At 35.9% G+C, this 13868-nt stretch overlaps 2 protein-coding genes across 2 annotated transcripts; one reads left to right on the top strand and one right to left on the bottom strand.

Annotated features, from left to right (window-relative positions):
* Window positions 1–2972: 2972 nt before the first annotated feature.
* Window positions 2973–3838, top strand: LOC113290534. The gene is made up of 4 exons (XM_026540128.1): window positions 2973–3011; window positions 3095–3151; window positions 3242–3343; window positions 3464–3838. The coding sequence occupies exons 1-4, from the start codon at window positions 2973–2975 to the stop codon at window positions 3836–3838; spliced, it is 573 nt and encodes a 190-aa protein (XP_026395913.1).
* Window positions 3839–4009: 171 nt separating this feature from the next.
* Window positions 4010–4957, bottom strand: LOC113290533 (F-box protein At3g28330-like). Its single transcript, XM_026540126.1, has 2 exons — window positions 4875–4957; window positions 4010–4793 (listed from the first exon to the last, which is right to left on the bottom strand). The coding sequence occupies exons 1-2, from the start codon at window positions 4955–4957 to the stop codon at window positions 4010–4012; spliced, it is 867 nt and encodes a 288-aa protein (XP_026395911.1).
* Between the last annotated feature and the right edge of the window lie 8911 nt (window positions 4958–13868).

Below are 13868 nucleotides of genomic sequence, written 5' to 3'. Positions count from 1 at the left end.
GAAGTTGAGTAAGATGAGGTTGAAATGAATGACATCTTATGAATGACACCATCAAATTTGTAATCGGAACTCTTAAACCAATATCTGGTAACGAGTGTCCATAGGGTACTGCTACCACCACATCTTGCCATAACAAATTTGTTAAAAATCAAATCAATGAAAGATTGGTTTGAGAAAAATGATAAATATGATTTTGAGACACACCTGAACTTGCATGTCGACTTGAAAGGAAGACGAACAAAAGTCTCCCGCAAAAGATCTTCTGGAAATAACAAGAATTGGGCATCTTCGCAGTAGGCAGATTTTATATAGGTGAATAATGAATATAAATGTTGAGATTATTAGTCCCATATTGTATGGGCAATCTAAGATCCTAGGGTCTCTCCACTCGCTGTCAATTGGTTTTGAGTTGGATGGCCGTATCTAACATGGGATCAGTGCAGGATATTTGCGACGAGTCGTTGATCACGCCTTACTCCGCGTCACTTGATTTATTGTCCACGTGTTAGACCCAACGAGGCTACACTTGAGAGGGCGTATTGAGATTATTAGTCCCACGTTGTATGGGCAATCTAAGATCCTGCGGTTTATAATCTCTTAAGACCTCTCCACTCATTGCCAATTGGTTTTGAGTTGGATGCCCGTACCTAACATGGTATTAGAGCAGGCTATTTTAGGGAAAGAGTAGTTCAGGACCTTTAGGTTTAATAATTACAATGGGCTTTTCATTTAAGGTCCAATCAGAAGTTAAATTAGCAATTATTTAATGGGCTTTTTGTTATGATCTTTCTAAATAGTCCATAAGAATAGCTCATCAAAAACATTTGTGATGCTCTTTCTAACTTATCAAAAAATTAGATGGATGGCTGCACACGAAAACAGGTAAAAGAATTAGAACAAGTTTAGCAACTGGGGAGTAATATGTACCTACAAGTAAAATAGGTTGTGATAGAAACTTTTGTGTCCGATTTGATTTCAATTCTTTATATTGTTGGTGTTCATTTTTGTATTTATTATGCTACTTTATGTCTTTCTAGGTTTTTGGAGAAACAAACTTTAATGGAGAAATTAGTTCGTAAAGTGATATTTGCACCATTGGAGAAAAGTGTTAAAGGCACCCGAAAGAACTGCTAAATACACCCAAAATTACTATTTCCATCCTCAAGACATGTGCTAAAGGGACCCTAGCAGTGGATAGGGGAGACCATCTTCTTCAACATTTCAAGATTCAGATTTTGGCGGGAAAATATGTTTTTCACGGGCAGAATTGGGATTCGGATTTCGAAGATGTTTAAGGGAGATTCAATCGCTGGATTTGGTTGGAATAGACCTATTGGAGAGCTAAACAAGGATGGTATGGTTAATTGGTTGGATAATCGGGTTTTGGAGAAATCAGAGGAGGAGACTTTCAGGTGTTTCTGTTGGATTACTTTTGGAAATTGAGGGAGATTCAAGGGTCGATAAACTATCAAAAGATTCTTACGTATCTAACAGAGAGTTCGGAAAGATTTAGATAGCTCGGAAACGTGTAAATCAGAGAAGGAAAGAAATTATTTTCGTGACTTGCATGTATGAAAAAAAAAAATTTGATCGAGTATCTAGGGTTATGGAGGTGTATAAAATGGTTGCTCGAGTCCCGGGAAAGGTATAAAACTTTAGAGAGAATGTAGAGAAGCTCTCAACGTAAGAACAGATAGAAAAATCAAGATGTGGTCAATTGTTTTTTGCTCCTGCACCTCAAGAACGCGAAGAACATTGACCTGTCAAACGGTTTGCCCCAGCCAGGATCAGATGGCTCGCCCTGTCCAGGGTCAAACAGCTCTCACTAGCTATGGTCAAAAGGATCGTCTCTGCTGAGGTCAAGCGGCTTGCCACAGTTAGGGTCAAATGGTAACCTCATCCGAGGTCAAATGGCTCATCTCAATATTCACGATTAGGTCCCGGTAGGCCTCAACCAAGCAATTGTGTTCTCCACATGATACACACGGCTACAACAAATCTCATGTAGATCTTCACATGACTCCACAAGGCCTCCACATGCAAAATTATGAAAATTCGTAAGAGTACTAACACGTCACACAACACATCATGTACAAAGGCTGGTCACGTCATAAATGAGTGGGATAAACTTAGTGTTTTTATCTGGCGGTCTACGAAAACGTGTGGGTATCAACCTACACACACATAAAGAGAATAGTCGGTCGTGAGGAGTCATATTAAGATTGAATAGACAGGTTTTCTATCCTTACCTATTCCTGGTATTGAGGGGAACATGATCTCTCTCTTTATCGTTATCCAATCGACTAAAGATTAGGATTTTGCATACCTATAAATAAACCTACGGTTGGTAATTCTGAACATCACCGCAGAACATGGAATAGCCAGAACAACCCACGGGACACCAAGAAGTTCTCTGCAACTTGCACTATCAATATCATAACTAATTTAAACATTTCTTATAAATAAAAGCATACTACATTGGACTAAACCAATTAGTCATATTAAAGCAAATACATTACATGAAAGCCACTTCTACATAACACTCGCGTAACATCCTCATTTAATCTTCTGGAATTCCTAAGATGCCGAAGGGGTTCAATCTGTTAAGCATCCTAAGATTGTTGAAACAAGGTTGGAAGGTGAAAGGTCTTCCGTGAAATACTTCCCACATCGTTAATGTTCTCGGTTCCACTTCATCTACATCTTCACCGTCCAGTTTATTTTTGTAATTGTCAACTAGTTGACCAAGAAATTCAGATACTTCCCAACTAATGAAACTAAAACGATACGTCAATATGGAGGAGCCTCGCGCGGTTCTATTTTAAACGCGCGGCTAATGTTTGCCCGCACTCAACAAACCAATAAATATGTTGGTTTGTTCACTGGCTTTTCATGTTTGTTGAGTCCATAACAGGAGCTCATTCTAGATTTTAGTATATAAATGAGAGACTGAGAGCCCATTCTAACTAGCTATGGATGATCAATACACCGAAATACGCTATGGATGGACGGTACGTAGAATCAAATCCAGTCAAGAACTGACCCATGCCTTCTATTTTTTAAAAGATCTTGTGAAATATTTTTGTATATGCAGGCAAACCGGATACTCTATGGTAATGAAACAGGAATTCGATATTTTGCACACTGGACTGTAAGGATCTCAAACTACAATTTGCTTTTACGACTTATATATATATTTAGTTTAGCGTTTCATAATTGAGGTCAATATATTGTTTGAAAGGCTGACAACGGACAAAGGACGGGTTGCTATAATATGATGTGCCCTGGTTTTGTTCAAGCCCACCCACGATATCCTCTTGATAATGGCATCTCAAAAACCTCGGTGTAATTCACGTGTTTCTGGTAAACTGACCTTAAGATGTGTTTCTGGTAAACTAACACATATTTGTTCTTGGCATGGCTGCAGCAATAATAATTTGACACAACGTTATCCTTATTGCAGGATGTTGAAGCAAAGAAATGGTGGTTAGTAAGACACGGCAACATAGTTATTGGATATTGGCCGGCAGAACTTTTCCCCCTAATTGGTAACGATGGAGCAGAACGTATTTATTGGGGTGGACACTCGAGAGATAATGGAGATGGACATGGTCCTCAGATGGGAAGTGGATATTTTCCGGATAAAAATTATCATCATGCTGCTTGGTTTAAACACATGAAATATTATGATGATGAATCGCTTACATTTGTAGATCCTGATGAAAATCTCATGGAGAGAATTATCGGGTGCCAGCGACATTATGACGTGTGGTATTTCGGGCTTCAAGGGGAAAGGGGTCATACCCTCCAGTTTGGAGGACCTGGTGGCAAATGTTAATTACAGTGTGTCTACTGTAAGTTGCTTTGAGAGGGATCCCATTGAGGAAATTTTTAACTGTGACAAATAGTCTTTCTTTAATAAATTTGCTTTAGATTGATTGTAGACCCAACCGCTATTAATAATTCAGTATCCCATTTTAAATAACAATAGCAAGTCAAACCAAATCCTTCATTTGATAATATATGAGATAAATAAATAAAAATATATTAGAAGCGATAGTGCTTCCTTGCCGTGCATTCTCAATTTGTCCATAGCAAAGAAGCCCTTTTGATTCCCCAAGGCAGTGTTGCGAAAAACCAACCCTACTACCCCCTCGGGCAAGTTAAGCAACCTACATTCACTACCATTGTTGTGGTAGTCGTTATAAGCTATAATGTAATTTCCTCCACCATCTACCCAATACCACGTTCCACTATGGTGAACTATTTGCAAGCAAGAGTGTATATGCAATTCAGCTTGGTGATCAGAGCATGTAACTTCACGAGTACTCCATTCACTAGTATCAGATGAGAAAATATTGAGATTAAGATTTCCATATTTATAACAATATGGGATGTGAATTACTTTATAAGTTCCGGTAGAAGATTCAAAAACAAAACCAGTAATGCCCGCACATCCATAAACTGATCGAGGTAGGAGTGAGACACATTGTCTAGTGAATGGATTGCATATGAAATAATATCTAGGGCCGTATTCATTAGATGAACAAAGAACTAAACCGTTACTTGAAGCTAATAGGTATGTGCACCTTTCTTCTTGTTTATTGAGCATGCTCGAATCTAAAGGGAAGTTACAAGAAAACTCATCTTTACTAGATATGATTTCATGATGAAGTTGAGTAGATGAAGTTGAAACGAATGACATCTTATCAACGGCACCATCAAATTTGTACTCGGAACTCTTAAACCAATATCTGCTAATGAGTGTCCATAGGGTACTGCTACCACCACATCTTGCCATAACAGATTTGTTAAAAATCAAATTAATGAAAGATTGGTTTGAGAAAACTGATAAATATGATTTTGAGACACACCTGAACTTGCATATCGACTTGAAAGGAAGACGAACAAAAATCTCCAGAAAAACATCTTCTGGGTAATAACAAGAATTAGGCATCTTCGCAGTACGCAGATTTGATATAGGTGAATAATGAATATAAATCGGCGTTATTAATCTGCTTTAGGGAAAGAGTAGTTTAGGACCTTTAGGTTTAACAATTACAATGGGCTTTTCATCTAATGTCCCAATCAGTGGTCAAACTACCAATTATTAATGGGCTTTTTGTTAAGATCTTTCTAAAGTGAAAATTACAGGGAGACCCATTCTTACACATTTCCCTAATGTGAAACCCATCCCCACAAAATATCACAGGCGCACCCAAAATCGGCCAACAAATTATTCGCAGGCCCAGAGTTTTCAAAATTCGTTTATTTTCTTTTTTATTTCCCAGTTTAGCCTCAGTTTCAGTTTCAGAGATTTAGGCGCAGAGATTTAGATTCAGAGATTCAGTTTCTGAAAAATTGAGAAGGAGATAGAATACGAGCGAGAGCGAGAGCTGAGAGATTGAACTATTGATAGCTAAGAAGGAGCTAATTGAGATATTCTATTTACTCAGAAAAGATAATTCAAGCTTTAGCCTCACTTGTTCTGATCGAGAAATTAATTATCGAGAATTGTCCTTGATTACCGAGATTCAATTTACTGAGCAAGCTTTAGCTTCACTTGTCCTTGATTACCGAGATTCAATTTACTCAGCAAAGCTTCAAGTTCGTTCGTTTTCATTCCAATCTTGATTCTGATTTTTGTTTAATCTTGATTCGATTCTATATTTTAGTTTCTGTAAGATTAGGATCTATTATTTTAGTTTTTCGAATCGTTTTTTAGATCTTTTAAGCTTGTTTTTGAATTTTTGTTTATTTTCTAGGTTTTGAATTTGTTACCATTAATGTAGATCGATTCAATTTTTTTGTTTTGATTTCATGTGTCCGATGTTGATATACTAATTTACTAGGTTTTTCATCAGTTCTGTTGGATTTTTTATTTGATTTGTTTTTCCATTCTTATTTTTGATATGTTATCTGTTATTGATTTTGATATCATGTTGATTTCTCATCTGATTATGGTTAATGTAGATTGTTTGTTGTTGTTGATTTGATCTTTTAATTTTGAGTAAGAATTTTTGTGAAGCAATATGCAGGATAGATATGTTTGATTTTTTTTTTTTGTGTTTTGCAGGGTGAAAATACATGTTGGTAGTGCACTAGCTGTAATTCACTACTTCAGTGAATTCTTAGCACATCCTGTTGATGTCAACACAACTTTGGAGTCTTTGAAGACAGTCGTTTGTCAGAAATGGACTCGTTTATTACCGCATCATGTCAGATTTTCCTTTAATGATGGAAGCAAGTTTGTGCGAGTTGATTCTGATATTCTGCTTCAATGTTTTGTATGTCGTTGCCACTGTAAAGGTCAGAAGAGCTTTGATTTACTTGTCGAAGTTGGCTGTAATTCTTCCAGAAGTCGTAGTAGAGCTTCAAGTAGTCGTGTAATAGAACCTGAACCCGAACAAGCTATGGTGAATTTCCTTGAAGATAGTTCTTTGCCTGTTAACAAGGTTCTTAGGACTGAAGGTTGGGATAAATTACTTGGTGAAGTTGGTAAAGTGTTTGTTGGAGGTGTAGCAGAGTTACGTATTGCAGTAAAGAAGTTCGAGTTAAAAGCTGGGCGTGTTCTTGTATATACTATGAATGAACCTAGCAGGTTCTATGCAAAATACTCTAAAAAAAACTGCCCTTGGGAGTATAAGGTTTGTGCTGTTGATGTTGAAAACACGATGTTTAAGGTTAAGAAGTATGTTAGCAGTCATAGCTATGGTGTTGGATGTGAAAGGCTTTTCCACAGGCTCAGCTAATAAATTTGTTTCTTGTCTGATCAAGGATGAATTTATAAGTGATCCGAGTTTCAAAGCTTCTGATTTGAAAAAGTTTTTTAAAACTAGCTACGGGACTAATGTGAAATATTACCAAGCTTACAATGGAAGAGAGAAAGTGTATGAGGATATATTTGGTGATGAAGCCATGTCGTATTCGCATCTGTCATGGTATGTAGATTCCATTCGCATCACAAATCTTAGGAGTTGGATTGATTTTCAAGTTCAAACGGATGAACCTGAAGCGAACGAGGATAGTTTAGCTGAATTAGAAGATGAGGCACCTTAAAAAAAGTTTGTGCGTCTTTTTATTGCTTTCGAGGCATGCATCCATGGTTACCGTTACCTTCGCCCCATGGTTTATGTCGATGCTACCTTTCTTACAGGGACATATAGAGGATGCCTCATGGCTGCAACCGCTATCAATGCTAAAAATGATAATTTTTCTGATAATGCATCCTTTTTATATATGTGCATAATGTCTCATGCATTATTTATTTTTGCTTCATAATGTCTTATACATTATTGTTTTCACTTTTCTGGTTATGCATCATTTCTGTTTAGATGCATAAGACATTATACATTTTTTGTTTTAGCTTCATAATGTCTTATGCATTATGGTTTTCACTTATTGATTTTATGCATCCTTTTTCTGCACATGCATAATGTCTTATGCATCATTTAGTTTAGATGTATAAGACATTATGCATAATTTTTTTTCACTTTTCTGGTTATGCATCGTTTCTGTTTAGACGCATAAGACATTATACATTTTTTTTTAGCTGCATAATGTCTTATGCATCATTTAGTTTACATGCATGAGCCATTATGCATTTTTTTAGCTGCACATACTTCATGTAGACGCTGGCATGATTTTATATTTTTTTTTGTGTAGGTTTCTTTCCACTAGCCATGGACCTAGTACCTGATGAAGATAATGATAACTGGGAATGGTTCATGAGGAATTTGAGTAATGTTCTTGATCATGATCAAAGTCCAATCACATTTTTATCTGATCGTGCAGAAGGATTAAAGAGAGCGATTCTATTTTACTTTCCTGGAGCCTTCCATAGTTTCTGTTATTATCATCTTAAGATGAACTTACATATTAATGCATCTGACGAAAGGTATGGTGTCGTTATTGATTCATTTCAAGATGCTGCGTATGCTCTTAGTCCCGAAGGTTTCCAAACTGCCATCGCTACTATTAGGGGTCTTGGTTGTGGTTGGGTTACTATATTGAAGATATCCCTCCAGAGAAGTAGTCAAATACCTTTTTCCAAGGTTGTAGGTATGGTAGGACATCTTCTACTCTTACTGAATCCTTCAATAGTTGGATGAAGGTACACAAGAAGCTCCATGTAAATGCTCTTCTGGATCAGATAAGGAAGGATGTGATGAGTATGATGTCAGGAATGCGTAATACTGGTAATAGTTTCATAACAATTCTCACACCGAAGAATGAAAATAATATGAAGGCTCTTATTGATGAGGGTTTAACCTGGCTGGTTATACAATCCGATACTCATGTTTATGAAGTGGTGGGAGGGGAGAGTACTCATAGTATTAACCTTGAGGCAAAGACATGTATCTGTCAGAGGTGGCGCGTCTATGGGTTTTCATGTGTGCATGCTTTCGCATCGATAAAAATGTGTTGTTCTAATCCATATGATTTTGTTGAACCTTATTTCAGTACTTCATACTTCAATAATGCCTACAGCCATGAAATTCATCATGTTCCGAACTATAACAGGCCTGAAGTTTATGAAGGTAATGATATTATTGATGTACCTGATGTTAGGAGGCCGCCAGGGAGACCACAAGCTAATAGGCATTTGAGCAGATATGAGAAGCCGCCCAGGAGAGCTATGCGTTGTGGTAATTGTTTTGAGCTTGGTCATCATAACAAGCAAACATGTACAAATCCTACCTGTTACAAGAAGCTTTCGAAGCCGCCGAAGCAGCCTAAGGGAAGTTAAAGGAGAGCAATTATCTTGTTTGTTTCTTCAGACTATTACTTTTATGTTTGAACCTTATTCATTTTTCTTTCATTAGTTTTTGTATTAGTTTTTATGAACAAGTACTTTTTCTTTACTTAGTTTCTTTTTTGTATTGGTTTTATGAAAAAATACTTTTTTTTCACTATGTGTTTGTCTGCTTCTATCAGATAATGTTTTCATTTTTATTCTTAAATGCATAATGGATTATGCATTAGTTTTTGATGATGCGTAACGTGTTATGCATTATGTTTGAAGATGCACAATCTTTTATGCATTTATTCTTTTAAAGATGGTTGCATAACGAGTCATTCAACCGTGGTTCCTTCATGCATCTGCATCTGCATAACAAGTCATTCGTCTGCATAACAAGTCATGCACATTTATTTTATTCTGCATAACATGTTATTTCAAGGTTTTTTTTGTTGCATAACATGTGCTTTTTTGTTGCATAACATGATATTTAGATGTTTATATGTAACCTGTTGTTCCTTCATTTTCCTTGTAAGATTTATATCATGTTATGTTTATAATCGGGGGTCGAGGGGGCAGCGCCCCCTCGTTATCATAGTACAGTTAAATGAAATAAGATTACAGCAAATACAAGCATTGAAATAACATAAATATATATAAACATCGACAAGATATAAGTTGTTCAGACAAGATATAAGTTTTCTGATCTTCATAGTAATGTAATAAGATAAACCAACACATTACACTACTTACGAGTTAATAATGACCGACTGAAGTTAAGCTTTACACATTACACACCACTGAAGGTTTTTGCTTCATATCAATAGATACCTATCAAGCGATAATATCATTTATTGCATCCCAGAAGTCTTCATTGGCATCTATAGCCCAACTGTTACTAGTATCTGTCAGCATTTTCAATGCCAAACTTTGTCTCTTCTTGTGGCTTCGCTATTGCTTCTTCTTTTGTCAACTCTTCTCATTTCTGTTGGACATTTAACTTCATCCTCATCTTCATATAGTAGCAGACAAATATGAGGCAGTCGGGGTAAGAACCTTGTTCATGGACCTTGGGCACAAGTTAATCCCTGTATACAAGTTTTCTCTCTTTATATCCACGACATCTGGTGAGAGTCCCGGTTTGTCATATCTTTGGATCAAATAAGGCATACAAGCATTTGCCATCTAGAGTGCTTGATGCTTGCATTTCACTTTATAGACCGAAAGACTGTTGAAGAAGTTCCATACACTCACCCTCAGAGAAGTCATATTGTAACAATGTCCAATGTGTACCAGCAGGGTTTTCCTTTGTGATATAATTCATTGGAATGAACATTTTCTCAACTGCAATAGGTAGATTTAAGATGAATCGTTCAACATACTTGGAAATCCCATCTTTGTCCTTGTTTTAACAAAATACTGCACAACAAATGTAGTAAACAATGAAAAATAACTTATTGTGCAGAAGTAACAATGTAGGTATCACAGGTTGTTCAGTAAAACAACGATGAATAATTTTTCATGCAGAAAAATTAGTTGTTTAACTTACCCAAGCATCTGGCCTCATGAATGACGCCTCAGCATACCTTTGTTGAAAACTCACCAGATCCTTCTCAATTTTTCGCTTACGGAACAACATATAATTGTAGAAGCTTATTACATGTTCTTCCAGGTATTGATTGTTCAGCAGCTGTGTTATTACATCTCCGTGAATCCGAATATCCCATAGGTACGGGTCTTCATCTGATTCTCCTTCTCTGAGAAACCAAGCCGAATTGCTGCAGAAGACAGAATAAGATTTTTTTTTTAGTAACAATCAAAGGAATGCATAACAAACATAACAACATTTTTTATATGCATAACCTGTGATGCAGCAAGTGTAAACAATGCATAACTAGTCACGCATTTAATATTGGAACTGGATAATGTTATGCATTGATTTGTTAAGGTGCATAACTTATTATGTATTCATATTTTTAAAAACTGACAATCAAATGTACCCACAAACTGTGACAAACTGTTATGCATTGAAATATTAAATGCATAATCTGTTATGCATTGAATTTTTTTAAAGCAAAACTTGTTATGCATTTAACTTTAAGAAGCATAACCTATAATGCATCGATTTTTTTAACAAGCATAAAAGTAGTTTGATGTACTCACAGGCTGTTGGCATTCTCAAAGTATCTCTGCAGTACTTCCATGAAGTATGTTTCTAATGTATCTTTGTAATATAAAAAGCATTCCATTGTTTCCAACGGTGGTAATTTTGTGAACGGTCCTTTTGCAGCTAGTTTAATCAATGCATAACAAATATAACAACATTTTTTATAAAAGGAATGCATAACAAATATAACAACATTTTTTATATGCATAACCTGTGATGCAGCTAGTCTAAACAATGTATAACTAGTCATGCATTTAATATTGGAACTGGATAAGATGTCATGCATTGATTTGCTAAGGTGCATAACTTATTAGGTATTTAAAAACACAACCCTGCTTAAATCCTTTTCAATATTGAAAAATGCATAACCGGTCATGCATTCATATATTGGGATGCATAACATGTTATGCATTTATTTATTAAGGTGCATAACTTATTATGCACTTATCATTTTTGCTAACGTAACTTAGTATGCATTCATTTTTAAGGAATTTAGAGATACTGTGATAGATGCATGAAGGTCAATTATAAATCATGAAATGTTCACAAACAGGTACCTCTAAGAATGTAATATTCTTCTTGAGCATTGCTTTCTTCATTGCTGCCAAGTCTCACTTCGCAGCTCTCGGTGTAGCATTGGAACTGACCTTGACGATGTCGGATGATATCTCATCTATGTTCGAATGATCAGCCAACCAAAGCTGCAAAAAATAATAACTAATAAGATATTTTGTATCCAAGAAAGTAATACTTATTGACAGATATTATGAAAGTAAAAAAAACTAACTCACAAGAGAATATATAGTGCAACCACTACAATTTCTGATATAAATATTGTATCTTTTGACAATCTTGATGCTCTCCATCAGGTGTTCATGAATAAGATCAGGAAAAGAGACAGAGTCCATGGTTTCCAAATCCTTAACCAAACCAACATACGAGACGTCTAAATTGTCTCTACTTGAACGACAAAAGAACAAGACGGCTAGCATGTAAAGGCAGATAAGGCAGACAACTTCCTCTTCATGACCTTTCTTATCAAGTTTTTCCAACACCAGCCTTTCAATATCATCTATCCACATCTGTGTTACCCGTGCTTTGGGATCTGTGCTGATAAATCCTGGCTTTGTTTTGAATGGGAATTGCTTGACGAGGGAAAGTGACTGAGTCATCTCTATCCCTGCCTTCGAAGTTAGAATATCATTTCCTCTGTATCCTTTAATTCTTGGAATAAGAAATGTAAAAGCAAGTTCACTAGACGTTGATGCCATGGACTTGTTTTCAGACAACTTGAATGAATGTTGATTCAAATCTTCATGGTCATATGATAGATAGAATTCATCCATCAGCTTGTTGCTCTTACCATCCAAGTATGCCATGTTTGCAGCATATAACCAGTTATAGAACTTCCCAAACACACACACATTCGTCATGTTAGCCTGCAACAGATTCAAACCACCTCTGTCTTTTATATTACCAAACAAGTGACCTACCCTTAGGAAACCTGCTCTATAAGTACCTCCTTGAACTGCAGATTTGGTTTTAGGTTTAACTGCATAAACAAAAGAACAAAAAAATGCATTTTAGAACTGTTATTTTAGAACAACAAAGGAATGGATAACAAATATAACAACATTTTTTATATGCATAACCTGTGATGCAGCAAGTCTAAACAATGTATAACTAGTCATGCATTTAATATTGGAACTGGATAATATGTTATGCATTGATTTGTTAAGGTGCATAACTTATTATGCATTCATATTTTTAAATAAGTTATGTACCTTAACATTTTAGAACTGCTATTTTAAAACTGCATGACCACACATGCCTCTTTCTCAGGCATCTGCATAAACCATTATGCACATCTTTTACCATGCATAATCTATCATGCACTACTAGTTAATACTACATAAACAAATAGTTGAATGCATAACATATTCTGCATATTTTTTAAGAAGGCACAATATGTTATGCATTTGTTTTTTTAACAAGCATGTTGTGTTTTACATACAAACAAGCAGGTAAACGATAAGAGAAGTTTATTAACGGATGCATAACAGGAACATGAAGGAATTCAACGCACCTTGTTTATAGACAACACATTTCTTATTAGATTGTTCTTCTTCTTCCTATTCACTCTCGGATATTTCGATTTGCTTCTTATTCATCCTTTTCAGGTCTTTCGATTGTTTGGGTGCATGTCTTTTTCTTTTCTTCTGATGGTCAACAGCTTGCCTCACTGAAACAGACCAAATTAATATTGAAACAAATCAATGACACCAATTAAACAATATATCACACAAAATATACCACAAGCAAATCTTACCATCTTCGGCATCATTTGTATTATCATCCTCATTATCTGTATCATCACCCAATACTTCCTTTGGCGCAACATTCTTTGCTTTCTTTTTTCCCTTAGTAGCTTTTTCAGGCCTAGGTGAACTAGGTGATACTTGAGGTTACACCTGATCTTTTAATCTCTGCGACTTCCTTGACGGGGTTGCTTCAGGATCTTTTCAACACACAAATAAATAAGCTATTCACATTAAGTTATGAAGTAACTTTGGTAGGCAGAACCTGTTATGCATCTGCATAACACGTTATGCACATTTTTCTACAGAATTTTGTTATGCAGATGAATCACAGACACACGAAGGAACGTAAATGCATACCCACGACTTTTCTTTTCTTCTTTGCAAAATCGTGTTTTTCCTTAGTTCTTGTCTCCTTTTGTTGCTGGTCACCAGCAGTTTCCCCTTTTTACTCTTCTAGGTTATCATCATTAGCAGGTAAAAATGATGTTAAAATTTAAATAGATGAAAATTAAAAAGCAACACTTGGGTGTTATGCAGTGTTTTTTTTAAGCATAACCTATCGTGCATCTGCATAACAAGTTACACATATTAATTTGATGATGCATACCATGTCATGCATCTGCAGAACAAGTTATGCAGA

Source organism: Papaver somniferum, chromosome 6 (assembly GCF_003573695.1).
Source record: "Papaver somniferum cultivar HN1 chromosome 6, ASM357369v1, whole genome shotgun sequence".
Taxonomy (NCBI): domain Eukaryota; kingdom Viridiplantae; phylum Streptophyta; class Magnoliopsida; order Ranunculales; family Papaveraceae; genus Papaver; species Papaver somniferum.
This window is presented reverse-complemented; position numbering and strand designations above follow the sequence as displayed.

Excerpts from the sequence above, each read along its gene's own strand:
- LOC113290534 (XM_026540128.1), top strand. The coding sequence starts at position 2,973 with ATGGATGATCAATACACCGAAATACGCTATGGATGGACG. Across the intron at positions 3,012-3,094 it reads AAATACGCTATGGATGGACG|GCAAACCGGATACTCTATGG; the intron begins GTACGTAGAATC and ends TTGTATATGCAG. Across the intron at positions 3,344-3,463 it reads ATGGCATCTCAAAAACCTCG|GATGTTGAAGCAAAGAAATG; the intron begins GTGTAATTCACG and ends TCCTTATTGCAG.
- LOC113290533 (XM_026540126.1), bottom strand. The coding sequence starts at position 4,957 with ATGCCTAATTCTTGTTATTACCCAGAAGATGTTTTTCTGGAGATTTTT. Across the intron at positions 4,794-4,874 it reads AAGTCGATATGCAAGTTCAG|ATGTGGTGGTAGCAGTACCC; the intron begins GTGTGTCTCAAA and ends TGTTATGGCAAG.